Here is a 27,409-nt window from a genome sequence, read left to right as displayed (position 1 = left end):
GCCCCTCCCGCCAGGATCCTCAGGGAGAAGGCGGCATGTGAGAGGAGGAGAAATGGGTGGGCGGAACTTGAATGGGAGGGGGCGGGGCGAAGCGAGGGGGCGGGGCTAGCCGCGGAGGGGCGGGGCCGGGCCGTGGAGTCCGGCGCCGCCGGCTCGCCGCAGCCTGGGCTGGTTCCTCTGCGCCGTGAGCCGGCTGCCTGGGCGGCTCAGGGGCCTGATGGCGGCGGCGGCCGAGCGCACGGACGAGCTGGTGCGGGAGTATCTGCTGTTCCGCGGCTTCACCGGCGCCTTGAAGCAGCTGGATGCGGAGATCAAGGCGGACAAGGAGAAGGGCTTCCGGGTGAGGCCGCCTGGGCGGGGGCTGGGGGCGCCCGCGGGGAGCAGATGGGAAGGAGGGAATGGGGCTGGCGCCTGGGGGCAGGGGTACAGTGTGCGGGCGGTGTGGGGGGGGACGGGGACGTGAGCAAGCCTTTTGAGACCCTCGCTCCTGAATCTGGGACACCCAGCGTGCCCTATGCCTGACCCTCTCGGTTTGGTGTGAGGTTGAATGCTTTGTAATAAATAACAATGACTTAGCCATGTACCCTCGGTAATGGGTGCAAGGTGTGGGTTTGCCAGGGCATCAGGGAATGCGAGTGAGGGCATGGGTGGTCCTTGTGGCCTACCACAAGGTGGGTTACATGAGTAAGGGGTAGGCCATACCCCATGGCAGTTTGCTGCTGCTGTGGGATTGTGGCGCTTGGGGAATTTAGTGTTGGGAGATCATTATCTATTTTAGAGTTTTTTAGCATCTATCACTGCAGTGCCTGAGTACTTCCCTGAGATGCTAGAGATGAATAAATCAGCACAATGAGATCCCTAATGGACTTTGTGGAGTCTTCTACCTTTCTTCGCTCCCTGGTAGAGGCTCTGCTTAGGCCTTGGCTACACTTACAGATGTACAGCGCTGTGAGTGAAACCCGCCTTCGTACAGCTGAGTAGGGAAAGCGCTGCAGTCTGTCCACACTGACAGCTGCCAATGCACTGTCCTGGCTACATTTACAGCATTTGCAACTGCATTGGGAGCGATGCATTATGGGCAGCTATCCCAGTATTCAAGTGGCTGCAACGTGCTTGTCAAATGCGGGGGGGAGGTTGGAGTGTGACAGAGAGTGCTGAGAATGTGTCAGCGAGCTGTCTTGTGAGTACAGACCCCCGTCCCTCCCCCGCCTCTCTCTCTTACTCACTCACTGAAAGCAAGAAAGAAAGAAAGAAAAGAAAGAAAGGGAGTCAGAGCGCTCTACGTGCCTTGCCAGGCACAGTGTGGACGGGGAGTAAGGTAGAGCGCTCTGGGAGGCTTTATTGCGGTATAACGTGCAAGTGTAGCCAAAGGCTTGGGGAGTAACATCTTTTATCATGATGCTGATTTTAGTGGAAATGCTTTCTGAAAGAGCGGTGACTGAAGGGGTGTTAACGGGCCACTTCACCTTGAATAAAGAAAAGGAGGACTTGTGGCACCTTAGAGACTAACAAATTTATTAGAGCATAAGCTTTCGTGAGCTACAGCTCACTTCATTGGATGTATACAGTGGAAAATATAGTAGGAAGATTTTATATACACAGAGAACATGAAACAATGGGTGTAACATACATACAGATTGTAATTAGTGATCAGAAAAGGTGCGTTATTACCAGCAGGAGGGGGAACCTTTGGAGTGATAATCAAGGTGGGCCATTTCCAGCACTTTACAAGAACAGTAAGGGGGGAAATAAACAAGGGAAAATAGTTTTACTTTGTGTAATGACACATCTACTCCCAGTCTTTATTCAAGCCTAAGTTAATTGTATCCAGTTTGCAAATTAATTCCAATTCAGCAGTCTCTCATTGGAGTCTGTTTTTGAAGTCTTTTTGTTGAAGAATTGCCACTTTGAGGTCTGTAATCGAGTGACCAAAGAGATTGAAGTGTTCTCCGACTGGTTTTTGAATGTTATAATTCTTGATGTTTGATTTGTGTTCATTTATTCTTTTACATAGAGACTGTCCAGTTTGACCACTGTACATGGCAGAGGGGCATTGCTGGCACATGATGGCATATATCACATTGGTAGATGTGCAGGTGAACGAGCCTCTCATAGTGTGGCTGATGTGATTAGGCCCTATGATGGTGTCCCCTGAATAGATATGTGGACACAGTTGGCAACGGGCTTTGTTGCAAGGATAGGTTCCTGGGTTAGTGTTTTTGGTGTGTGGTTGCTGGTGAGTATTTGCTTCAGGTTGGGGGGCTGTCTGTAAGCAAGGACTGGCCTGTCTCCCAAGATCTGTGAAAGTGATGGGTCATCCTTCAGGATAGGTTGTAGATCCTTGATGATGCGTTGGAGAGGTTTTAGTTGGGGGCTGAAGGTGATGGCTAGTGGTGTTCTGTTATTTTCTTTGTTGGGCCTGTCCTGTAGTAGGTAACTTCTGGGTACTCTTCTGGCTCTATCAGTCTGTTTCTTCACTTCAGCAGGTGGGTATTGTAGTTGTAAGGATGCTTGATAGAGATCTTGTAGGTGTTTGTCTCTGTCTGAGGGGTTGGAGCAAATGTGATTGTATCATAGAGCTTGGCTGTAGACAATGGATCGTGTGATGTGGTCTGGATGAAAGCTGGAGGCATGTAGGTAAGTATAGTGGTCAGTAAGTTTCTGGTATAGGGTGGTGTTTATGTGACCATCGCTTATTAGCACTGTAGTGTCCAGGAAGTGGATCTCTTGTGTGGACTGGTCCAGGCTGAGGTTGATGGTGGGATGGAAATTGTTGAAATCATGGTGGAATTCCTCAAGGGCTTCTTTTCCATGGGTCCAGATGATGAAGATGTCATCAATTTGCAAACTGGATACAATTAACTTAGGCTTGAATAAAGACTGGGAGTGGATGTGTCAATACACAAAGTAAAACTATTTCCTCTTGTTTATTTCCCCTCCTACTGTTCTTGTAAAGTGCTGGAAATGGGCCACCTTGATTATCACTCCAAAAGGTTCTCCCTTCCCCCCCCCCGCCCCCTCCTGCTGGTAATAGCTCACCTTTCCTGATCGCTCTTGTTACAATCTATATGGTAACACCCACTGTTTCATGTTCTCTGTGTATATAAAATCTCCCTACTGTATTTTCCACGGTATGCGTCCGATGAAGTGAGCTGTAGCTCACGAAAGCTTATGCTCAGATAAATTTGTTAGTCTCTAAGGTGCCACAAGTCCTCCTGTTCTTTTTATGGATACAGACTAACACGGCTGTTACTCTGAAACCGTTCACCTTGAAATACGTGTTAATTATTTATGCTGAATTCTGTTCCAGCTACGTATTTAGCAGTGGCACTCTAAGGGTATGTCTTCACGAGCAACGCTGCGGCAGCGCTTTAACGTGCCTGTGTAGTCGCGGCACCAGTGCTGGGAGAGAGCTCTCCTGGCCCTGTAAAAAAACTCACCTCCACGAGGGGAGTAGCTACTAGCGCTGGGAGCACAGCTACTAGCGCTGGGAGCACAGCTACTAGCGCTGGGAGCACAGCTCCCAGCGTCGGTGCGCTGTCTACACTGCCACTTTACAGTGCTGAAACTTGAGCGAGAAAGTTGCAGCGCTGTAAAGTGGCAGTGTAGATAAGGCCTAAGGCTACATCCACACCAGCACTTTTGTCTCTATAACTTATTTCGCTCGGGGGGTTGAAAAAACCACTCCTCTGAACGACCTAAGTTACACCAACAAAAGTGCCGGTGTGGACATGCTATGTCAGCGGGAGACGCTCTCCTGCCAACATAGCTATTGCCACTTGTTGGGGGTGACTTAATTATGTCGATGGGAGAGCTCTGTCCCGTTGGCATAGAACGGCTACATGGGAGATCTTACAGCAGCATCGGTACAGTGTACCGATTGCTAGTGCAGACATGGCCTGAGTATGTTTCCCAGACCTGAAGAAGAACTCTATGTAAGCTCAAAAGCTTTTGTCTGGTTTGGTCTAGGCTAGAAAATTATGTTGGTATAACTGCGCCACTCAGAGCTTGGAAAATCCACACTAAGTGACATATTTATACCAACCTAACCCTGGTGTAGCCAGCGCTATATCGGACTTCTCCTATCACCCTAGCTACTCTGGGGAGGTGGAGTTCCTGCGCCGATGGGAGAAACTCTCCCACTGGCAGAGGTAGCATCTTCACTAAGCACTACAGAGGCCCAGCTGCAGCGCTGTAAGTGTAGACAAGCCCTCTCACCAACAGAAGTTGGTCCAATAACAGATGTTACATTACCCACCCTGTCTCTCTAGTCTCCTTAAAGAGGAGGGTCTTGCAGTGTATCCTGAAGGTCACTGGATTCTAGATTAGTCTGACTTCCTTTGGAAGCTTATTCCTATAGCTTATTCCTCTCTTCTGAGAACACTTTATCTCCAGCTACCGTGTGGTTCAGCTGGGGTTTTGTAAACTCTGTTGTTCCAGAGAGAGGACACTTTTAGCAGGTCACAGGTGGAAGTATGGTTGCTTATGTACCTAGGTCCTGACCTTTTTAGGGCCTTAAAGACCAAGGCTTTGAACTGCAACAGGAGGAGCCAGTGGAGGGATCAGAGTCTGAAGCTGACAAGCTAGTGGTGCTCTGTCTCACTGAGGAGGTGGGCAGCCACCTTTTGTCCATGGTGTGGCCTCTTCATTGTTGACATTCGTTCCCGGACACAGTACGTTATAATAATCTAGACTGGAAGTGTCAGATTTATGGATTGCTATGGCCAAAGCCTTGTCTGGGAGATAGGAGCCAAGTTTCCTAGAAAGCTATAGATGTCTGCCTATATTGTAGTGCACTAACCCTTTGCAGAGTGCAATATGCTTCTGTGAAAGGTGCTATAGAAATGCAGTTGTTATGATTATGATCCTTGTATTGTGGTTCCCAATAAATGCTTCGTAATCTAGATAATTTGATTTGCATGCAGGTAATACATTATCATCTGGTGATGAGCTGACTGCTAGCTAACTCATAGCTTCAGAGTGAGCTGTGGTTGGAGATGGTACTAATATGACAAGGGACATAGGATTGGAAGGGACCTCCTGGTCATTGAGTCCAGCCCCCTGCTATTGCAACCCTGCTATGTAATCGAGATGGGCAGAAAGATCTGGAGGAGAATCAACAACTTTGACTTAAGCCATTCTTGTTCCTGAAGTTTTAACAAATTATTATTATTTTATATGTACAGTTTGGAACCTTTAAGCATTTTAGATAGACAAGATAGATACTTATGTAGAATTATACAGAACTTATCATCTCTGAACACAGTATTGGATACAGTCTCCCTGTGATCCACAGGACTAAACATGCTCAGGTTCTGTGAATGCCAGTGAGTGTCTATCTTTGTTTGCCCGAGGCATAAGTCATACTGCAACCTTGTTCTAGGCCCTAAATCTAGATATTTTTATAGATGACCAACTTTCTCTGCAACCAACTGTATAGCCATGTATAATAAAGTTATTGAATAAAATGAAAACCTCCTGCAGTAGGTGAAATCCAAGCATAAGGACCAGCAAGTAACTGATTGTGATTGAAGTGTCACTGTCCAGCAGCTAAAAAAAGTGCAAAAAGTAAAGTGATAATATCTGATGGTGAAAAGTAAACAAGAGTTTAAGCAGTTTCAGTTATTGTGTTTTTGTAACCAGCATAGAATCTTTTTTTTTTTTTTTTTTTAGGCTCATGTTGGCCATCAGAAATTAGCACACTGAAATCCTGGTCTTACATCATTGTTCCACACCATTCAATGTCCGTGTCAGAAGCAATTTAAAAGGGACTGTCAACATAAGGCTCCTATGTTGTAAACAAATGAGCTTCTATGCCTATGTTCCTAATATGCTAAGTCAGTGATCCCCAAACTTCTTCTGTTGCACCCCACCCCTTACTAGTAATGCAATCTATCTGAGGCTGGAAGCAGAGGTGAGATCAGGGCTAGGGGCCCAGGCTGGGAACAGAGCGGGGCTGGGTGGTGCTCCCGCCGAGCCCCCTGAATGTTCCTCCGCGCCCCCACAGGGGGCATGCCCCAAAGCTTGGAAACCTTTGTGGTAGGTAATTTAAAAGTGAAAGGTTAAAAATATAGTTTACTTGATACGATGCTCTTTGTTCGCTTTTTGCATTGTTCTTATCTTGGATAAATGAAGTTAGTTTCATTTTCAGATTTTTGTATTTGTATTTCAAACTATAGGAGAATATTTTTGTTTAAAAACATTATCAATGCAATTTTAAAAAGTGTGGAAACATTTCTGATGGCCATAGGTTTTATAAAAGCATGTGTTTACAAAATGTGAACTTTGACCGAAAGATTGGCAGTATCACTTTTAGCTGTTCTGCAATTGAAAGATACTGTAGATGGGAGAATGTTACTATAGAATTGAAAACATATATCTATTTACTGACTTAAATAGCTAATGCAAAAAATTCTTTGATTCCAACTGTACTTTTGTGGTTAAACCTCAAGCATCAAGCTGTGTATCTATTCTTGTGTAAGTGGAACTGTCACATGACTGAAACAAATAAGCGAACTTTTTTGGTTCCCCATTTCCTTCATCAGGTGGATAAAATAGTGGAACAGCTGCAGCAGTTTGTTCAGAGTTATGATCTGGCTGCCCTTCGGGATTACTGGAATTATCTTGACCGGCGCCTTTTCAGTCGTTTGGAGGATGTGTACCGGCCTACGGTGAACAAGCTGAAAACCAGTTTATTCCGCTACTACCTCATCTACACTGTTCAGGTATATATTAGTCCATTTGTTCTTAAGATTCTGCTTAAATGGTGTTCATTCAAATAAAATGAGTAATTACCATATTTGGCCCGATAACTCGGAGGCCCTGGTGTTTTGGCTCTAGTTGTGGAGGGGTTGAGTGAGGTCAGTAATAAGACAGAGTCAATGTGTAGAAGGGTGAGTTTTATTTATTACAAGCGTCTCTGTGGCACTCATCACTATAGTATCTGGGTGCTTTTTTCGTGATTTAAGTTACAAGTGACACTTCCCCATGACTCTGTCTGACAACACCAGGAACTTTACATCACTTGTGCATGAGGAGCCTTGTCAGTAGGCTAAATGGATGGTTTGCAGGGGGGATGTCAGAACCATCAACAAAGTCTTTGGAAGACCTGTTCTCCCCCATTCCAATCCCCTGTTCTGGACACATGTTCTGGCACCATCCTTCTGGTGAAAGAGAACTGGATGAGATTCTCTTTGGGTTCCATCAATTGTAGGTATAGGTATTGAGTAACTCGGGGCATGCCCTTCCTTGCCCTAGGGGCTTAAGCCATTAGACCTTGTCTAAACACACAAGCTGCACTGGTTTAACTCAAATCAATTTAATTTAAATGGGTGTAAACCCAACCATTTGTAGGCAAGACCTTCGTGATTGTGACAAAGGAGATCTGATTCAGTGCATTATTTTAGTGTATGGATTTGGGATTCTTTAGACATGATAGTTTCCATTTTGTTTTGTGTTAATTTGAGTTGCTTTTCCACTGGTCCCTTTGATGATACGACTGGGTATATGGTTTTGCTCTCTGTTCTGAGCTCAGGGTAACTATATTTTGGATTTCTTGTACTAGGAAGAGGTAAAACTCAAGTCACATTCTGCTTCATATGTTTCAGACAAACCGGAATGACAAGGCACAGGAGTTCTTTCTCAAGCAGGCCTCACAACTCCAGAACCAAGTGGAGTGGAAGGATTGGTTTGTTCTGCCCTTCCTCCCCACCCCAGATTCAAACCCTGCCTTTGCCACATATTTCTCACGACAGTGGGCAGACACATTCATTGTGTCTCTGCACAACTTTCTTAGCGTCTTATTTCAGTGCATGCATATCCTTTTAGCTTCAGAATAATATTTGCTGTTCTGTAGCTGTTTCATACCCCCTCAAGTGAGTAAAAGTGATGTTCTGCTTATTACAGCAACACTGCCAAGAATCTAATGGCATAGAATACTTTAAATGCTGCCTTAAGACCGTTGCTAAGAGTGGAGGCTAATCCAAATCAATAATCCAGATCTTTGGTGATCATCCATGGATGTTGGAGAGATCATTTTGTTTAATGAACTATCAATTATTTTATATTGAAGACTAGTGTTATACTTGCAGGGCCAAACTTGGCCCTCGCATAAGTAACTCCCACTTAGTCAGGGCTGAGGTTAGCCCAGTGTTAGTGGCTGGGGTGTAGTGACCACCGAACTACTGTGAGATGCAGGCCTGTTCTTGAGCCCTTTCCCTCATTTTCTGGACCAGCAGAGGCTCGAATTGCTGCAAGGTGATTCATGATGGATCATTGGGAGGATGTACAACCCTGTGCTCATGTGGCTTTGGGTTTTTTGGGGAGTTCCATCCACTCCTTTTCCAGTGTGAAGAAAACTGTGTCATGTCATCAGGCTGAGGGCAGTTTTATACAGAAGAAAAAAATGATAGTTTGGATCAGTGGTTCTCAAACTTTTGTACTGGTGACCCCTTTCACACAGCAAGCCTCTGAGTGCGACACCCCCCCTTATAAATTAAAAACACTTTTTTTATACATTTAACACCATTACAAATGCTGGAGGCAAAGCGGGATTTGGGGTGGAGGTTGACAGCTCACGACCCCCAATGTAATAACCTCGTGACCCCCTGAGGGGTCCTGACCCCCAGTTTGAGAACCCCTAGTTTAGATGTTACATGTTTAGATGTTACATGTTACAAGTGACCTTCCAATTTGTATATTAGCAGTGTGTCTCTTTGCATAACAGTTCTGGGGGGGAGATGGAGAAGAGGCTGCAGGACTGAGGGGTTCTATTAGAAATTACTCTTGGCCATCATTTTAAGACTATTCCAAGCAAACATCCACATTTAAATCAAGACAATCTTTGGTTTTGGAAAACAGCTCTTTAAACTGTTCCAGGAGACAGCCTCAGTCTGGAAAGAAAAAAAGGAGGACTTGTGGCACCTTAGAGACTAACCAATTTATTTGAGCATAAGCTGTAGCTCTCTAGGTTAGTCTCTAGGGTGCCACAAGTCCTCCTTTTCTTTTTGCTAATACAGACTAACACGGCTGCTACTCTGAAGTCTGGAAAGAGACCACTGAAACTCCTACAAGTTGTTAGGGCCTGTGTGCATGGGATTAAGACCTTGAACAAATGAATAGATGTGCAAAGAGTTGGTCTTTGCCCATAACGAAACTAGAAATGCCTATTGGATCTTGGTCTAGGCAGAGCCTCGCTATATTGTCTGGAAAAGCTAAGCATCATGGGGGGAGAAGGTGTAAACAGTTCACAAGCTACAGTCCCAGTCCACCTTCATAGAGCGATGGGAAGGTTTGCCTTGTGCCAGAGTTGGAAGTCGGGAGAGCTGGCTTCTGCTTCTAGCTCTGTCATACACTTGTTTGAGCCAGTGAAAGTCACTTAACCTCAGTGGCTCTCTGTTTCCCATCAAAAAATGGGAATAATAATACTACTACCTTGCATAAATGTTGTGAGATTAATTCTTTAGTGGTTGTAAAAACACTTACAGATCCCCAGACGGAGGGTATTGCGGAAGTACAGAGTAGATGTAGTTGAATAAATCCATGATTTTACCCATGCCCCTAGCTATCCATGCTTGCTCCAAGGACTAGTCGGACTTGGTCTGTCTACCACTTGCCTATAAGGCAAAACCTGGACGAGTTCTGTGCATTAACTTATGTGGAAATGTCTTAGCTAAATAGGATGTGCAAATGCTGTTTTGGGTTTCTCTTTAACCTTCCTTACCTGTCCCAGCAATCTTGAACTTTGATGCCGAATGTCAGAGGAGCGCTCTCATACAGGAAGAAAATGATATTTTGCGTCAAAAGGTCAGAGGGGTGTGTGTGTGTGTGTGTATTGTATAAATAGGATGCCAAAATCAGACACTTGAATGTATTATTTTGGGGTTTGGTTAATGGACTCTTGTTGCTTTTGTTCTACCGTCGCTTCTGTTTAACTTTGCTTCTTGTTGACAAGATTCTGGCTTTCAAAAGATTTATTCAGTCTTTGTCTATCTGAGAAAGTTTCACCAGTTTTATTTTTAAAAAAAATTAGTTCTGTTAAACCATTGCAAGCCCTTACGTGAGTACTATTATTTTGGCTTAAGAATGTCTTATTTTGGGTTGGCTTAAACCTGTTCCCAGTCAATTTAAGCAAAACTGAAATAAGTGTCCACTTAGCCTTTTTGCACCAGTTCAACTACATTGGTTTAAAATCACACCTTAAGTTAAACCTTTCTTGTGTTGCAAGATTTTAGTGTAGTCTAGTTCCCCAAATATGCTAAATTTAAAATTAGTTTTTAAAGGAACATAGTCTAGGAGTTTAAGCTCCAAACTTTACCCTCTGCCTCACAAAAGCTTTATGATCAGATGTTCCACTTCCTGAAATGCATATCCTGTTTTACTGGAAGCTGATCTACTGTATTGTTTGCCTGTCCTAAGATTCCGAAGGATGCCAAACGTAGTTTTTGACATGCTGTTTATCTGCCGTTACTGGGGACAGGAAGACCTGTGTCTATGCAAAGTGCAAGGGCTGAAAACCTTTGCTGTAAGGAATCTGTGAAGATGGCTAGTGCATGTGTAGGGAGTAATAGAGGTGTTTTTCCAGTTTGATATCTAAAAATTCATACTATCATGCACTACTTTTGTCAGCCAAACTGAAGCTGTCTTTTATCCTTGCCATGTTACTTGGCTTTGTTTGTAGAATGTAGTGTCAACTTTTAAACTGTACTTGGTAAAACAATACTTTTTTTTTTTCTTCCCCTTCTTTTTCTTCTTCTTTCTGGCTCGGGATATTAGTTCAAATTAGAAAGGGGACAGCTACCTGTGAAACATCTTAAATTTTTTTTTTAAGAATTAATTTGCATTTTGTGAATAAATGGCAGCTTTCCTTTGAAATCTGTGGGGAGTAAGAAGTGAATCTGGATCATTGTGGTTTCACTGTCCAGGATAAGTGAACAGTATGATAAGAAAACTAGACTCTTAAAGTCCCTTAATTTTCAGTCACTTAGGATGTTACTAATAGGTGAGAAATTAAATATGAATCTTATCTATGTCCCTCTTCTACCTGAAAAACCAGAAGCCTCATGAAGTACTGACTCGCTCGAGCTAGTTTGCTTTCATAGTTCTTGCTGGCAGAAGAGAAAGCAACACTAGAATAGCTGCTTGTGGAGAAAAGTGAGGGGTTTTAGCAGGCAGTGATTTCATGTGCACAAACCATTGATTGTTCTCTGCTGCTCTGAATAAGTATTCAACATTGAGCCAGTCAGAGCAACTCCACTTTTTTCCACAACCTACTAGAGTTGTTGGACTAGCGCTGCTGGGCTAAGAAATGGCACATGGTGGTGGTGTCGCTTGTCATTGACATGGAGGGGAATCAAGTGAAACCTCAACTAACTCTGTTCCCTTGTTGTAGCTCTTTGCCTTGCAGGCTGAGACCTGCCGAATGAAGAAAGAGGAGCAGCAGCAGGAGGAGGAGGAGTCAGTTGTCCACCACAAACTGCCTGCTTACGTGTCCAACATGGATCGACTTGGGGACAGTGAGCTGTGAGTGTCTCGGTAGGGTCAGGCAGCTACAGGGGATGACAGCCTCTTAAACTTTTGTGCTGTGATGAGAGCCCTTTCCCTCCTTTCTGCACCTAGCATGTGAAGTGATGACATTTCTTATAGAATCCCACTTGGGTAGGATTTCATCTCGCAGAAATGAATTGTGTGACGCAATGGATTGTCTCTCCTGTTCTTCCCTTTTGGTGGGGGCCCATTATCCTGTGTCCCTGTCAGAGCTCTGACATTCCCACGCCAGCAGCTATTCTGCCCTTAAATAATGACTTTTCTATAGTCGTGGTCCAAAACCACATCTTACCTCAGTGATACTACGCTGTTTTGGACCATGACTGTAGTCTCTGAGGGGTGGAGTTCCTGCCTCACATCTACCTATCTTACTAGCTGGGGACACCCTTTGGCACCTGCCTATAAATGCTGTTCCTACGTGACTCGGGTTGCTGTTGAGCAAGAAGTAGTGTTCTTTTCTGCTTCTCATAACGCAAGAACTAGGGGTGACCCAATGAAATTAATAGGCAGCAAGTTTAAAACAAACAAAAGGAAGTATTTCTTCACACAACTCACAGTCAACCTGTGGAACTCCTTGCCAGAGGATGTTGTGAATGCCAAGAGTATAACAGGATTCAAAAAAGAACTAGATAAGTTCATTGAGGATAGGTCCATCAATGGCTAATAGCCAGGATGGGCAGGGATGGTGTCCCTAGCCTCTGTTGCCGGAAGCTGAGAATGGGCTTCAGAGGTTGGATCACTTGATGATTACCTGTTCTGCTCATTTCCTCTGAAGCACCTGGCATTGGCCACAGTTGGAAGACAGGATACTGGGCTATATGGACCTTTAGTGTGACCCAGTGTGGCTGTTCTTAAGACACTTCCCTGCTGCAGCGGAGTTACCTCGCTGCCTTACAGTTCTCGCAGCACTTGCTAACATGAGCAAAAGGCTCTCTTCCGCCCTGCAGAGTGGCACTCAGAACCACCAGACCAATGAGCTGGCTCCAGAAACACTATTTTAAAGTGTGTGCCTGTTGCCCAGTCTGAAACCAGTAAGCCATAGTGGAGATTATGGCTATGCAAGTGATGATGCAAGATTGTCTAGCTGGCTGACGTGTATTGAATTAAACTCTTATTTTTTGTGAGGCCTAGTCTTCAAACTTGAATTTAGTTTGCATGTCTACATCTTACAAGATTATTCTAGGAACATAAATTTGGCAACGAGAGCTATTTATTAATTTTACTGGGACTTGGACTTTCCCTGCGTCAATTTTATTTGAGTTGAGGCACTGCAGAGTTGAGCGAATCTCTAATGCTGCTGGCAGTGATCTAAACAAAGCTGTGTAGTTTTGAGTGCATGCACAGAAAAGGAGCTTTCAACTGCTTAGAGCTTCATTTTTGAGCTTATCAAATTAATAGATTTTGAGGGCAGAATAGGAGACCATTATGATCCTATAGTCTGTCATCCTGCATAACACAAGCCATAGAATTTTATCCAGGGATTGATGCATTGAGTACTGAGCCACATGGAAAGTTTTAAAGTTCAGCTGTATTTGAGGAAAAGAAAGGGGCAAAAAAGAAAAATATTTTCCCAATGTCGCTTTTGTGTATCTGTATGAGGAAAAACTGACAGCATCCGTGGCTTTTCTTATCTGCGCAACTCAAATGACTAAAGTGATTTCGGTCACTCTTTCCTTTAGAACAAATATACAGGCTTTGGGTTGAGACCAAGCTTGGAAATTGCAGCCTGCAAGCTGAATGAGTTGAAGTGGCTGGAATGGAAATATTGTGTCATTAACTATAAACACTGCAGTGGGTACAGGTTCTTGAAGTCAGACACTGGGAAGTGGTACAGCAGCTAGCATCTTGGGCTTCCTCTTTTTTCATGCTGTCTCTCTGGCAAGGGGGGTGTATGGGAGTGGAGATGATTTGGAACACAGAGGCCTAAACTTCACTAATTGTTTGGTGCCCGATTTGAGGCCTGCATTTCAGAACTGCTGAACATCAGTAAGTGCTGGTGAAGTCAGTTGGAATTGGGGTGCTCAGCACTGCTGGGAAGGCCCACTGACATCTCACATTGGGAATCCAAGATTAGTGGGCACTTCTGAGAACTTGAGCTTTAGTGTTTCCAAGAGTCTCTCTTAAGTACCTGATTTGGAATCTTCTTAAAGGTTTCCCCCAGACCTGAAAACACTTCAGTGAAAGCCTGACATGGGCCCAGTGCCTCCCAGGGTCTTTGAAAGGCAGCTTTAGTTTGTTGGCTGAATTCTGAATGAATTCCCATGGGCTGAGAATGTTGACATGGTGAGGCTTTTTGTTTTGTTTTTAAAACCTGATTTTACCACAGGATGGATCAGCCCGCGGGAGTGAATCTCTGTATTTTGGAAACTAGAAGCAATGTACTCCCCACTCCTCGGTTATTAGATCTGTCCAGGTTGGTGCTCTGGTTACACCCCTTTCAGGTGTCTTATTTTTATTTTTTTAAACCAGTGATATGACACGCAGCCAGAGGAGCACCGCACACTCTCTTCAGTCCCGAGGGGGCTTCCTATCCTCTCTGCTCTCTCAGGGTAAGAAGGGCCCTTCTAGACCAGCTCTGACAACTGGAGTCTCCCCAACGCAGGCTGGTGGGATGTTGTTAGGGAAGAAAGAACCATCAAACCATCAGGTAATTCTTCAGTGGGTTCATTGTAAGATGATGCTTGAATAGCCAAGGAGCTAACCTGCGCCACCTCTGCTATTCGCTTATCCTTGAACCTGGAAAACCCCCCTCCTGCAATCTACCATCTTGTTCTCGTCTGGATCCCAGGACTGAGTGGCCATCATTCTAGTGCTGCATTGGTCTGAGAGCAGCTGGTATCTCGCCTCCCATTTTGCTTTTTATTCAAAGGTCTGGCACAGGGCATTAACAGGGCTCAGGTTTTACAGATCTTCTCTTTGCCTTCCAGAGCACCAAAGGAAAGGAGGTGGCAATAGGCTGCAAGGATGTAAAGAGTCACTTCACTGGGCTTACAGCAAGCGAGCCTAGCTCAGTACTGCAGCGTCAGAGGCGTCTGCAGGATCATGGGAAGGAAAGAAAGGAGCTGTTATCGAAAGTAGCTTCCCAGGTATTTGGCGATATCACAGGTGGTCTTGGCATTGTACTGTTGTACCGCGCAGTAGAACTTAATAAGGCAGATGCACTTTTTTTGTAAAATCCCCAGCCTGATATTCTAACGCCTCTCGGCTACATGAAAGGTCAGTTATTCTAGCTAACCGGTTACTCTTTTCCCATTCATAGAGTATTTCTGCAGATTTCTAGCAGAATAGAGGAGGGATCTGGGTGTAAAGCAGGAGTCAGAAGAGTTCTCTCCTGTCTCCCTCCTCACCATCTTCAGTGGGCCCCAGCTGTGCATCTTCAAATGCATGATGTTTAGTTCTGATCTCACTTTATCAGCAATGATACCTAGAGACAAGCCTCAGTACAAGCTGGCGACCAGCTGTCAGCCAGAATTAAAATCCCTATCTTTAAAAAGTGGTGCTGTCCCAGAGAAGCTAGCAGCTCTTATTCCAGTGACCACTCATTCTTCACTGTAACAGCCTGGGCTGTGGAGAACAGTTTGACAGGTTTTCCTGGGAAGAAATGCAGAGGCTTGAGGCCTCACCTGTAAGAGTTAGCAACATGTCTTTTACAGAAGAGTGGATTTGCTGTGGGTAGGCAGGTTGCAGAACAGGAGCCACCCCGTGAAAAGCTACGTTTTAGGCTTTAGAAAACCTGTAGGTCAGTAGTGCCACATAAAACAGCCCTGTGTTGTTGGTGAAAACCCTACTGTAAAAGAGACAGGACAGCAGCAGCTTGTATTGCTTATCGCAGAGACCCGGGCTTGAGGGCCCTTATGAGGACGTGGTAGGGACAGCAGTGCTTATCAATCCTTCCAGGTGGCTCTTCATTGGGTGAGGTGGCACTGCCAGATCATCCAGACCACAATGTGACCTTTGCAGTATTCAGTGTTTTTTTCCACAGGCGTTCAGCAGTGTTCCCTTCCACGCTAAGTGACGTGAACAAGGGTGACGTTCTGAGGCTTCTGTTTCACAGGCTCTTTGCAATCACGTGACTGCAGATGGGATTTGATTCTCTCCTGTTGCTCAAAGCAGGCCAATAGTATAAATGCAAACAAAAAAAAAAAAATCCCCAGTTATGCTTTTGAATAACTTGACCTCTCCAGATAATGCTGTAACAAGATGCTGTCTCCAGGGATCTCCAGCTCTGCTGCTTTCCATCTCTTGTCATAAGAGGAGGGATGACCTTGTGGGACTCTGGATACCTTTGTTTAGTTCCTGACTGCCACAGACTTCCTGTGTGAATATAGGTGTATTGTTTAATCGCCATACTTCCGTTCCCTATCTGTAAAATGGGCATAATATTTCTCCTACCCTCTCTCTATCTTGTCATCTTAGATTATAGACTCTTTGGCTTTAAGTGTTTGTATTGTGCCCATGTATTGCCACCATGGGGCTGCAATCTTGATTAGAGCCTGCATACAATAATAAATCCAAATATAACCATGATCTGGATAACTAATAAAAATTGAGCCAGGCAGAACTGGGCGTGAAGAGGAACACGACGTGACGTATCTGCATTGGTGTTTAAAACCTTCACAGAGTTGTCTGGTTAATCTGCCACTTTGACAGGCTTTCATTAGAAAAAGATCAGGTTAAAACTAGAACTCCAACCTTTTTTATAAAAGCTCCCTGACGCACGCCATGCGATATGCTCTCTTTCCCAAGGGCAGTTGTGGAAAGGCGCCCGAGGCGCATGCTGTGACTGTAATAATGCTGTTCCCTCCAAAAGAACCTTCTAGTTATTGCAAAAGGATTTTAGCCCCTGACCAGCAACTGTGCCTCTAGTAGCGCAGCTCTTCAGTTCTCTAGTTTGTCAGGATGGATGTGAGTCTCTTAGCCCAGGACTGCTGCCTGACTGTACTTTCTATAGGGTTCTTTCCTTGCTTTAGGGGCCGAGTGTTGAGAAAAAGCCGGAGACTGGTGCTACTGAGGCAGAACCCTCACCTGAGCTGCATATTGAGCCATCGGAAACCCTCACCAAAGCTTCCACGTTCAGCACAGACGCTGGAGGTGTCAGACAGGAGCAGCCGTTCATTGTCCTGAGCCAGGAAGAATACGGAGAGCACCACTCCTCCATCATGCACTGCAGGTAGTGGGGACACTTTTCATGCAGTGGAGGTGGGATAGGATTATTATCTCCTTGGGAAGGGAGTATAGGAGCTACTCCCAAGGTAGCATTTCAAGGTGGCCGGCATAGTGTGAGTGCCTTTGCTCCGGGGGGAATGCCGGTGACATACAGGAGAATGAAATCCATGGGAAAGCGGGAGGGTGTCCCTAAAGGGCATCACGCTTTGAAATTCTGTTCAGATTCTAGTACTGCACCTGATATCTCAGCACCTTCAGTTAAATGGCTGCATGTCGCTCTAGCAAAGGAAGACTGTTGAACTATGTTTAGAGGGAGACGTTTCTAACCATGAGTGTAAGAAGGAGAATGCTCGTTGATGTTTTCTTCTGTGCACAGGGTGGATTGCTCTGGGCGGAGGGTGGCCAGCTTGGATGTAGACGGGGTCATCAAGGTGTGGTCTTTTAATCCCATGATGCAGACCAAAGCTTCGTCTGTTTCCAAATCTCCACTGCTCTCTTTAGAATGGGCAACCAAACGGGACAGGCTGGTAAGTAGCACATCTGCTTGTATACTACGGAGTTGCTACTGATGCCTAGCAAATAGGGGTTATGCATCCATGGGCATGTTCTGCTGAACTTCAAATAAAATCAGGATAATATCACATGTCAACATATACATGTAGGAACAAAGAATGTAGGCCATACTTACAGGATGGGGGACTCTGTCCTTGGAAGCAGGGACTCTGAAAAAGATTTGGGGGATGTGGTATATTCAGTTGAACGTGAGCTCCGAGTGTAACACGGTGACCAAAAGGGCTAATGTGATTCTGGAATGCATAAACGGGAATCTCAAGTAGGACTAAAGATGTTCTTTTACCTCTGTATCTGGCACTGGTGTAACCACAGCTGGAATGTTGTGTCCCGTTCTGGTGCCAACGATTCAAGAAGGATGTTGATAAATTGGAGAGGGCTCAGAGAAGAGCCAAGAGACTGATTAGTGTCTTAGAAAACATGCCTTATAGTGACAGATTGTGCTCTTTGTTAAGCTAAATAGACTCAAAGAGAAGGTTAAAGGGCAACTTGTAGGTACTTATGGACTGTAATCATGGGGAAAAAATATTTAATAATGGGCTCTTCAATGTAGTAGTGAAAGGTATAAAATGAACCTATTCAGACTGGAAGTATGGTGTACATTTTTAATGCTGAGAGTAATTAACCATTGGAAGAATTTACCAAGGTGAATTCTCCATCATTGGCAGTTTTTAAATCAAGATTGGATGTTCTCCTAAAAGATCTGCTCTAGGAATTATTTTGGGGCAGTTCTCTGGCCTGAGTTCTACAAGAGGTCAGAGGAGATGATCACAAATGCCCCTTCTGGTCTTGGAATCTATGACAATGGAAGGGAGTTGTAAATTTAGGGGATGAAGAGCTGAAACAGAGGAGAGAGTGGGAGTATATCTGGAACAACTCAGCAGAAATTCAGTGCTGCCTGCTTTAGTAGGTAGACCAAAGGACTGGAAGTTGGGGTGCTGGCTCCTGTTTCCTGACTTGCTGTGTGGCCTTGGCCAATTCAGTTATCCCCTTTCCAGAGTTGGGTGGATAACAGCTTTCTCACGGGGACACTAAAGCTTATTTAATTTTCATTAAGTGGCTTGAGACTTTCAGAAGACCGGCCCTGTGGAAGTGAAGAGCACTACTCCTTATCCTACTGGATAATAGGACAAGGCTTAATTTCTGTGTAGTCCATTCACCTGAGTAACTTTTATTGTCTGTAATTCTATGGGACACAATAATAGGATTTTACATCATCCCAGGTGGGCAAAGTGGGAGGGAAATGGTCCTGTGACGGGAAAGGTTGTTCATATTAAGGAGTTTCTAATGTCTTGCTGCTCCGTCTGAAATGCTGTCCAATTAAAGCTAGTTCTGCTGTTTGGGTGTTTTACTTCCCTTGTTCTTACTGAGACATTTCATGCAAATGTAATCTTTCTTGCTTAGAAGTCTCTACTGCTTGTTCCCCAACTGATAATTGTGGCCTGAGGATTTTTAGAAGTAATGGGTTCACATCCAGTGGGATTCAGCAGCATGAGAAGATGAAAATCCAAAGCCGAATTATTGTTTTCTCTTAATAAAAGCAGGGACAGATGCATTAATATTGCTGATGTGTATATACTTGGCCCATTTAAATTTATATTTCTCCTTCCCCTGAACAAAAGGAGGCATCCCTGTTTCCCTAGCTCTCCCCCAAGAAGGAGGCATCCCTGTCTCCCTAGCTCTCCCCTGTCATTCTGTAGGCTCCATGACCGTTTTTGCTCTACGCCAGATCTCTACTCTTAATCTGACACCATTTCTTCCTCCCCATACTCCTGCAGTGCATATCCTGCTTCTGGAAGATGACTTGTTCCTCCCCAGGGTCCTAACCTAGTCCTGTTTCCAAAGTGGCCACAAACTTACCCCTCTCACTAACACCATGCTTTAGGGGCTTTCTAAGAGTAAACTCCCTTGGAATATAGCCAGTCTCCTGTGGATATCCACAAGGGGATAGGAAACTTTCTGATTGATATGTAGTCAGAAGTGAGTGTTCTAAAGAGAAGATTTCCCATGTGGTGTAGTGGTTTGGGGGCAGAGCCATCATCCTCAGTTCCTTACTTTCCATTTCTCTCCCTCATGCTTGGTTTCAAGCTGTTGCTGGGCAGCGGGGTTGGGACAGTTCGTCTCTATGACACCGAAGCCAAGAAGAATCTCTGTGAAATTAACATTGATGAAGACATGCCCAGGTAATCCTGAAAAGCTCTTTGCATTCCTCTGTCTGTTGAAGAGTAGATGTGCTTTCAAAGTTTCTCCTGCATTCATAAGACTCTGTTACCCAGCCCCTATTTCCGAAGGCAGTTTCTGTCTGGTCCTGTGTGAAACAACTGCCTTGTGTAACAGGAATTGTTTCATTGCACACTACTTCTTGATAGCAACCTGCTTCTAGTCCTCTGTAGAGTTTTTTCAGGATGCTTACTAAGTCTCAGAGCCATCATATAGATGTTTGCCGGGAAGATGGACATATCACTGAAGTGACAAATCAACTCTGCATGTGGTCTAGTCTAGCAGCAGACAAGCAGGACACTTATTGTAATCCAAAGTGTGTTAGTGGGCTTTAATATCCCTACATTGAGAAGTCTGGCATCTTTTGTGCGACTTTTAATTAGTCCATTATGAATTACCTTTAACTAGTACTAACTCTGGTGGCCACCGTATTCTGCCATGACTAATGCACAGCACTCTAAATTATGTTCTTTATGCACAATATCAAGTTCTATCCCAACACGGAAATAACCCCCTCCTCCAGTGAGTGAGCAGATGCTGTTGAAGACATGTTAATGTGTGTGCATTCTGGCTAGCAGCACCAAACCCCCTCAGCACAGACTGTTTTTGCTAGCAGCAAGAATTGTCTTGGGTTGGGGATGTGGTGTGGTTACCATGTCAGGTTGTCATGAAACACGTAAGTCCTAATCCTGCATGGCCGCCGGCTGCTGCTGCTCTGAAGGCCTTGCCAAAGCAGCCTTTCTGGGGGCGGGATTTCTACCTGGGTGAGGGGGAGAGCTAGGAATGGTGCCCACTTTGGGCTCCCTCTCTGGGTTTCTTATCCAGAGGGACCAAGTTGACTGTGGGTGCTGTGTATTTCAGGATCCTCTCACTTGCGTGCAGCCCAGGTGGCGCTTCCTTTGTTTGTTCCGCTGCAGCACCAAGCCTGATCAACCAGCTGGACCTCACAGCCTCTGATACTGGAGGGAGAGGCATGAACCAAGTTCCAGGGAAGCTGCTTCTGTGGGACACTAAAACCATGAAGCAGCAGGTATTGTCTCATGTCTTCACTCCTTGAATCTTCTCACTAAGAACAAGGAAGCATTTTTTCTCCTAGCCCCCTCTTTAATTAGCAATCTCACTCTCCTCCACTTCCCAAATAAAACCACAACTGAGTAACTAACCAGGCTCATTTTTGAGGGTTCCTTCAGAATACCCCAGCCCCTTGTTTTCTTCTCTTCCCTAGCCCTTGCGAGGGCTTACATGGTTGAATGTTGCTTTCTCCAGCCTCTGTTGTCCCAATCTGAGGTATTTTTAGCAGAGCCAGGTTGCTCCTGCCACCCCCTGTGCTGCCTGGTTAGCACGTGAGGGACACGTTCAAGGTTCACATTTTCCACTTAGCACTGATGCTGAGGTAGCTGAGCAAACCACAGTATTATGAACACTCAGTGCCACAGCCTTGGCCGGTCACGTTAGTCATCAGGCTGAATGTAAAGGGATCAACATACAATGCATTATTCCTTTTATTTCTAAAGTGCCTGTAGCATCTGGGTTCATTTATTGACATATTTGTGTAAGGAAAAGCCTCCCAGAGGGGATATAGCTCTCCTGGCTTCTTTGCTTCCTAGCTTTTTATATGGAAGGGTAAGACTCAAAGGGGAGTCGTGCGCCCTGTCATCCTGTCCCTATGACCAGTCTGAGCAGACTATGCTCAGACTCTGTCTAATAATTGGCAGAAGTTGGTTCTGTAGTCTTGGAGCCATGACCAAGAAAGCTCTGACTCAGCCAAGCTGAACTGTTGGTTCTGTCAACTAACACGTCCTGACGAAATGCAGCTACCATCCAGGGGTGCAGTTAGAGGTGGTCATAGGGTGCGTAGGTAGGGTGAAAGTGAGGAGGTGGGATTCCAGGTTGTGGAGGGAGGGCTGTCAGTCTGAAGTCTGGCTAAACAAACTGGATACCTTGGTGGTATCTGCCCCATGGAAGAGGTTTGTAAGGACATAAGCACAGAGTGAAATCCACTAATGGTGACTTTACCTTTTAGCTCCAGTTTTCTCTTGAACCTGAGCCCATTGCCACAAACTGCACAGCCTTTAACCACAACGGCAACCTGTTGGTCACTGGAGCAGCGGATGGAATAATTCGTCTCTTTGGTAAGCGGGGGTCTCAGATGACAACTTGGGTCCTGTTTCACTTTTCCTAGCTGAACTGTCCCCAGAGTGCTCCTCAACGCAATGAGGTGCACATGGGTAGTGCCGTGACTAAAGGCAGAGATGGCAGCCCCTAGTCTGGGAGCTATTCCTTGGGGCAAGCATGATTTATTGGAACCAGTTTTTAGTGGGGGAAGTTGGATGCTCGTTGAAATGTCATAGAATTCTTCTCCTTCCCCTCCGGCCCCCAAGAACAGGTGGAAGCTCAGCTTAACCTCTCATCTGGTGAGTGGCACTTCAAGCAGTGCAATTACCCCTAACACAGCACCAAAATCACATTGGTGTGAGCCCAGGCTCATAGATATTAAGGTCAGAAGGGACCATTATGATCATCTAGTCTGACCTCCTGCACAATGCAGGCCACAGAATCTTACCCACTCACTCCTACAATAAACCTCTCACCTATGTCTGAGCTATTGAAGTCCTCAAATCATTGTTTAAAGACTTCAAGGTGCAGAGAATCCTCCAGCAAGTGACCCGTGCCCCATGCTACAGAGGAAGGCAAAAAACCCCCAGGGCCTCTTCCAATCTGCCCTGGAGGAAAATTTCTTCCTGACCCCAAATATGGTGATCAGCTGAACCTTGAGCATGTGGGCAAGATTCACCAGCCAGATACCCAGGAAAGAATTCTCTGTAGAAACTCAGATCCCACCCCATCTAACATCCCATCACAGGCCATTGGGCCTATTTACTATGAATAGTTAAAGATCAATTAATTGCCAAAATCATGTTATCCCATCATACCATGTCCTCCATAAACTTAATCGAGTTTAATCTTGAAGCCGGATAGGCCTTTTGCTCCCACTGCTTCCCTTGGAAGGCTCTGGAGTAAGGCATCAGTTCATGACCATCTGGTCCAAAGATGAGTACTGCCAGCGAGCTGTTCTCTCCCCTTCCCGTCGGCTGTTTCCAGCTCATTCTCTCTGTATGCTTTAGCCCATACCTGTGTGTGTGGAAGCCCCGCATCCTGCTCAGTGTTCTCTCCTCTGTCAGCATTGGACTTGCACTTGCCTAGCTAAGCCTTCAGACTGATGTGCTGAGAGACCATCAGACACTCGTGCTAGGCAGAAGTGAGGATCCTAGAATGACGGAAATGACCGTTTAAAAGGACTGAGTGCCATCGTCTTCTGAACGCACTGTGGCCTCTCTGAGGGAGGTCACTTGTTCTCTGGCTCAGTGTGGCTCTGCGTCAGGCCGTCGGCATGCACAATCTTCCTTCCCTGTCCAAATGAGTTTGGAGGTTAAAAAGGAAGGCAAAATTGCATTTGATGCTCTCAAGTGTCTTTGCTCTAGTGACAAATTTGTGTAGACAGGCAGGTAGGCTGTTACAGTAGGCTGCAGCCTTCGCCACAGCTTTCCTCATTGCGCCTTACCCCTCCACAAGAGGTAGTTCTACCTTTCCTCATGTTCCACTTCCCCTCCACGCTACAGGGAAGAACCTTCCTCTAGCTGAAGGGAGGCATTTAAGACCACTACGTTCTGTGATAGAACCTAGTGTCTTCCTGCATAAGAAGATTGCCGGGAAAAATGCTATCCTGTTTTCCTAAATAACACACTCTGTGTTCGTCTGTCCTGGCGTGTTGTACTGCTGGACAGGGGATTGCCTAGAGAAGCCATTGGGCTACCATTGGCAGCCTCTTATCTCATCTGGTGATGCTCTGAGGAATGGGTGTACAGCCCTATAAAGCCAGAGGAAGTGGGCTTGGATACAGGGCCTTTTGGGATAATAGAAGAACGATACATGTGAGGGATCCTTGGGCTGGGGTGGGTGGAAGGGAAATTGGCATGGCTGGAGAATGGGGGACTGCATGCTGTGTGGAGGGAAGGCACAAGACACCGTGCCTTCAGTTTTAAGAGCCCTTTCTCTGTTTCCCACCTCTGTGCATAGTGACTGTTCAGGGATTGCTCTCCCCTCAGATATGCAGCAGCATGAGTGTGCTCTGAGCTGGACAGCGCATGACGGGGAGGTCTACTCTGTCGAATTCAGCTATGATGAAAACACAGTTTACAGCATAGGAGAAGATGGGAAGGTAGGCTCTGCGTGACCTCACGGCGAGAAGAAGGTAGCGAGATCCTACACAGGTGTGGTAGTGACATGTTCTCCCTGTTCATCAGCTGTGTTGTCTTTGCACTGCGTGCTGTTCCTTCCTGCACAGCTAGAGTGGATGGGCTCTTTTATTGTGCATTGACAATTCCATCCCTGGGGCTGTTTCCCTCTCTTGGCAGGCAGGCCAGTCCACATGGGAGAAGGCGGTTCAAGGCGGGGGGGGGAACACTTACCTCTGATGCACACTGGGAGCAGTTCCTGGTGGGTGCAAGTGCTGTGAAGCAAGTATTGTAATAAGGAAGTAGTGATGAGTGGTCTGAGGAGGAAGTGGTTGATCAACTGAAGAGAAGAGGTGGGTGAAGAGTTGTTCATTCCACTGTGTATTGAATGCATGCAGTGTGCCAGGCGCTGTAAAGAGGTATAACACAGTCCTTGCTCCAAGGAACTTAAAATCTGATTTCAGTATCTTCCTACACTAAACCTGAATGTCTTCCCCAGCGTGGAGAGCTCCTATCCCCCCTCTGCCCACCCCTTGGAATACTCCTTTAATTGAGATTGGGTCAAAGATGGACAAGTGCTGATGCTTGTTGCTGTGCTGCTAAGACAGCCAACCAAACCCCATCTTCCTTCCAGTGTATATGTTAAATATCCAAGCAAGTCAGGTGGCTCTTGGGATGGCTAACTCAGGGGAGATCCCAAGCTGGGAAGTGGCTTAGTCGCTGTATTTGGATTTATGAGACTAAAGATATTTGCTGCCCAGGCCTAAGGTGCCATCATAAACTGAGTGTGTCCAATCATTATTTAAAGCCACTAATAACCATAAATAGAGGCCAGCAACAGCCTGAACCATATAACAGCAATGGCTAGTTTAACCTAAAACAAAGAGAAAATCGACCAATTTGTGGAAAAATTGGAAAACGTCCAGCGGAGGGCAACAAAAATGATTAGGGGACTGGAACACATGACTTACGAGGAGAGGCTGAGGGATCTGGGATTGTTTAGTCTTTGGAAGAGAAGAATGAGGGGGGATTTGATAGCTGCTTTCAACTACCTGAAAGGGGGTTCCAAAGAGGATTGATCTAGGCTGTTCTCAGTGGTAGCAGATGACAGAACCAGGAGTAATGGTCTCAAGTTGTAGTGGGGGGCGGTTTAGGTTGAATATTAGGAAAAACTTTTTCACTAGGAGGGTGGTGAAACACTGGAATACGTTACCTAGGGAGGTGGTGGAATCTCCTTCCCTAGAAGTTTAAGGTCAGGCTTGACAAAGCCCTGGCTGGGATGATTTAGTTGGGGATTGGTCCTGCTTCGAGCAGGGGGTTGGACTAGATGACCTCCTGAGGTCCCTTCCAACCCTGATATTCTATGATTCATGCCTCAAACTCATGCCTGAAGCAGCATTCCCCTGCCCAAGAGCCTTCATCAAGGTAAACCTTGTAACATGCCCTGAAGGCCGACGCACTGCAGGGCTGCCTGACCAATGCGGAGCGAGTTCCAGAGCCAGGGACCCTCTGCAGAGAGCACCCTGCCAGCAGCTCCCTCTGTTGTATGATGGAGGGCTCCACTTAGAGCACCTGCATGGATCTCTGTTGTGGTAGTACGGCCCAAGGGGCGAGGCAGTTTCCAGTGATGGCAATTACCTATTGGAACAACTTACCCTAGGGATGGGCTGGATTCCCCATCACTGGGGTGTCATTTTACAAGATCTGCTCCAGCTCAGCCAAAAATTAGAGGCATGATAAAGGGCTGACTGGGTCAGATTCTATGGGCTGCGTTATGCAGATCAGATTAGATCATAATGCTTCCTTCTAGTCTTAAACTCTATGAATAGTACTGAACTCTGTGATACCTCTACCATGAATCTATTTCACTGGAAACTTTTATCCCCTCTTTTGCTGTCCTAGTTTATTCAGTGGAATATTCACAAAAGTGGCTCAAAAGTGTCTGAGTACGCCCTTCCCATGGATGCCACGGGCCCCTTCGTGCTCTCAGGATACAGTGGATATAAGCAAGTCCAGGTCCCGCGAGGAAGGCTTTTTGCTTTTGACTCTGAAGGAAACTACATGCTGACCTGTTCCTCCACTGGGGGCATCATCTACAAGGTAAGGGTATGAAAAACAATGGGGGGTTGTTGGAACTGACACAAACAAGCTTCCTTATCCAGAGGCTGAAATTGCAGCCTTTTGCAAGAATCCGTTAGTACTTTGAGCCAGTAAATGGCCACCACCAACTTGTAGCACAGGCTGGGCTCACTGGTAAGTCTGATTTTTTTTTTTTGTGGGTGCATACACACTTAACAGTGGTGCACAGCAGGTAGATTGTTTTGTTACAAAAGCCCCATTTGAAGCAGTTTTCCTTTCTGTAAATGCCTAGGAAGAATCCGATATGTGTTGGATGGGATAGACTTCTACAGGCTCAGGATAGCTTAGTGCCAAAATCACAACCAAAGTTGCATTTTGCTGGCTAATTTTGCCCCTTTGCTCTACCTGATGTACTCTGTGCACGCTATTGCTGGATCTAGTATGAATTTCCTTCTACTGGGTGCCTTTTTAAAGTACTTTAAGGAAGAAAAATGACCATTTCCCTCCTCCACATATCTACCTAAAGCCCAAACTTGTCCTTGACACAACTGAAGGACATGTGCCTATTGGGGCACCTAGGTTATGTCAGGCTTTAGATTCCCAGTTGAGCAAGCTGCTTCTGGGAAGAAACCTGCTTTAATAAGTTCTTGTGATCTGTCTTCCCAACTCCTGTTTCAGCTGAACAGTGACGAGAAGATCCTGGAGAGCTGCCTCTCCCTAGGAGGACACAGGGCCCCAGTAGTCACCGTGGACTGGTGCACAGCCATGGATTGTGGGACCTGCCTCACTGCTTCAATGGATGGGAAGATCAAATTAACAACCTTACTTGCTCAGAAACCTTAAACTGAGCAGCACTGATAGGAAAGAACCAGATGTGTTATGAAATCCAGTGTTAACCATAGAGGAACAAACTACGTGGAAGAGAAGAAGGTGAATTACCTGGACCAAAACTTTTTTACAAACAGCAAATCACTGCAGATAGGAACCTGTTCAGCTACAGGAACAATGGCTGTACTGAAGAACCGACACCCTAAGATGACCTGTTTTGGCAGCTGCGGAGCCTCCAGCTCTAAGTTGGGGTAGGACAGGTCGAGGTTACATGCAAATGTAAACTGAATGTTGACCTGCATTTTAACACGATGGCTCCAGCTGAAAATGCCTGCATGAAACTCACAGTATTCTGTATTTAATCTTTTTCTTAAAATAAACTGTTCACTTGCATTTGACTTGTGTACTTATTGCTGCAATAGATTCATACTGTGACGTTGCACTCCACATGTTTATGGACATATGCTTATAAGTATGATTATGACATAACTGGAATATGCTTTATTCAAAAGGTTTCTTGTAAGGTATCATAACAAAGGTTATAACCTACTGAATATATTCCTCCTATTTGTATGTGCGTAGCATTCTTGTATCTGAAGCTAGAAATATGAAGTGCAACTCTGAGGTCCTATTGTAATTATGCAAAGTGTGGGCAATTAATGGTGGCTTACAATCTTGATGGCTCCCATTGACTAGGACAGTTGGTTGTGAATGGATTTATTTACCTGCAAGCCTTCCTGTGTATGTGTGGGCCAGCCCATGGATAA

The 27,409-nt window shown here is 45.5% G+C and overlaps 1 protein-coding gene across 1 annotated transcript; it reads left to right on the top strand.

Annotated features, from left to right (window-relative positions):
- The first annotated feature begins 115 nt into the window (after nt 1-115).
- WDR91 (WD repeat domain 91) lies at nt 116-27,035 on the top strand. The gene is made up of 15 exons (XM_084616739.1): nt 116-340; nt 6,546-6,725; nt 7,608-7,815; nt 9,722-9,804; nt 11,390-11,520; nt 14,014-14,191; nt 14,472-14,630; nt 16,515-16,714; nt 17,087-17,237; nt 19,369-19,463; nt 20,362-20,530; nt 21,524-21,632; nt 23,607-23,719; nt 25,638-25,835; nt 26,493-27,035. Exons 1-15 carry the CDS (start codon nt 218-220, stop codon nt 26,655-26,657), a joined length of 2,262 nt encoding a protein of 753 aa, XP_084472865.1. The 5' UTR covers nt 116-217; the 3' UTR covers nt 26,658-27,035.
- The last annotated feature ends 374 nt before the right edge of the window (nt 27,036-27,409 follow it).

Source organism: Lepidochelys olivacea (assembly GCF_965140295.1).
Source record: "Lepidochelys olivacea isolate rLepOli2 genome assembly, chromosome: 1".
NCBI classification, from domain to species: domain Eukaryota; kingdom Metazoa; phylum Chordata; order Testudines; family Cheloniidae; genus Lepidochelys; species Lepidochelys olivacea.
The sequence above is the reverse complement of the archived record's forward strand: the minus strand, read 5'-3'. Positions and strand labels throughout refer to the sequence as shown.

Bases quoted from the DNA above. Each gene is read 5' to 3' on its own strand.
- WDR91 (XM_084616739.1), top strand. From the start codon at position 218: ATGGCGGCGGCGGCCGAGCGCACGGACGAGCTGGTGCGGGAGTATCTG. The intron at 14,631-16,514 runs GTATTTGGCGAT...TCCTTGCTTTAG, and splicing joins TATCGAAAGTAGCTTCCCAG to GGGCCGAGTGTTGAGAAAAA. The intron at 17,238-19,368 runs GTAAGTAGCACA...CTTGGTTTCAAG, and splicing joins CAACCAAACGGGACAGGCTG to CTGTTGCTGGGCAGCGGGGT.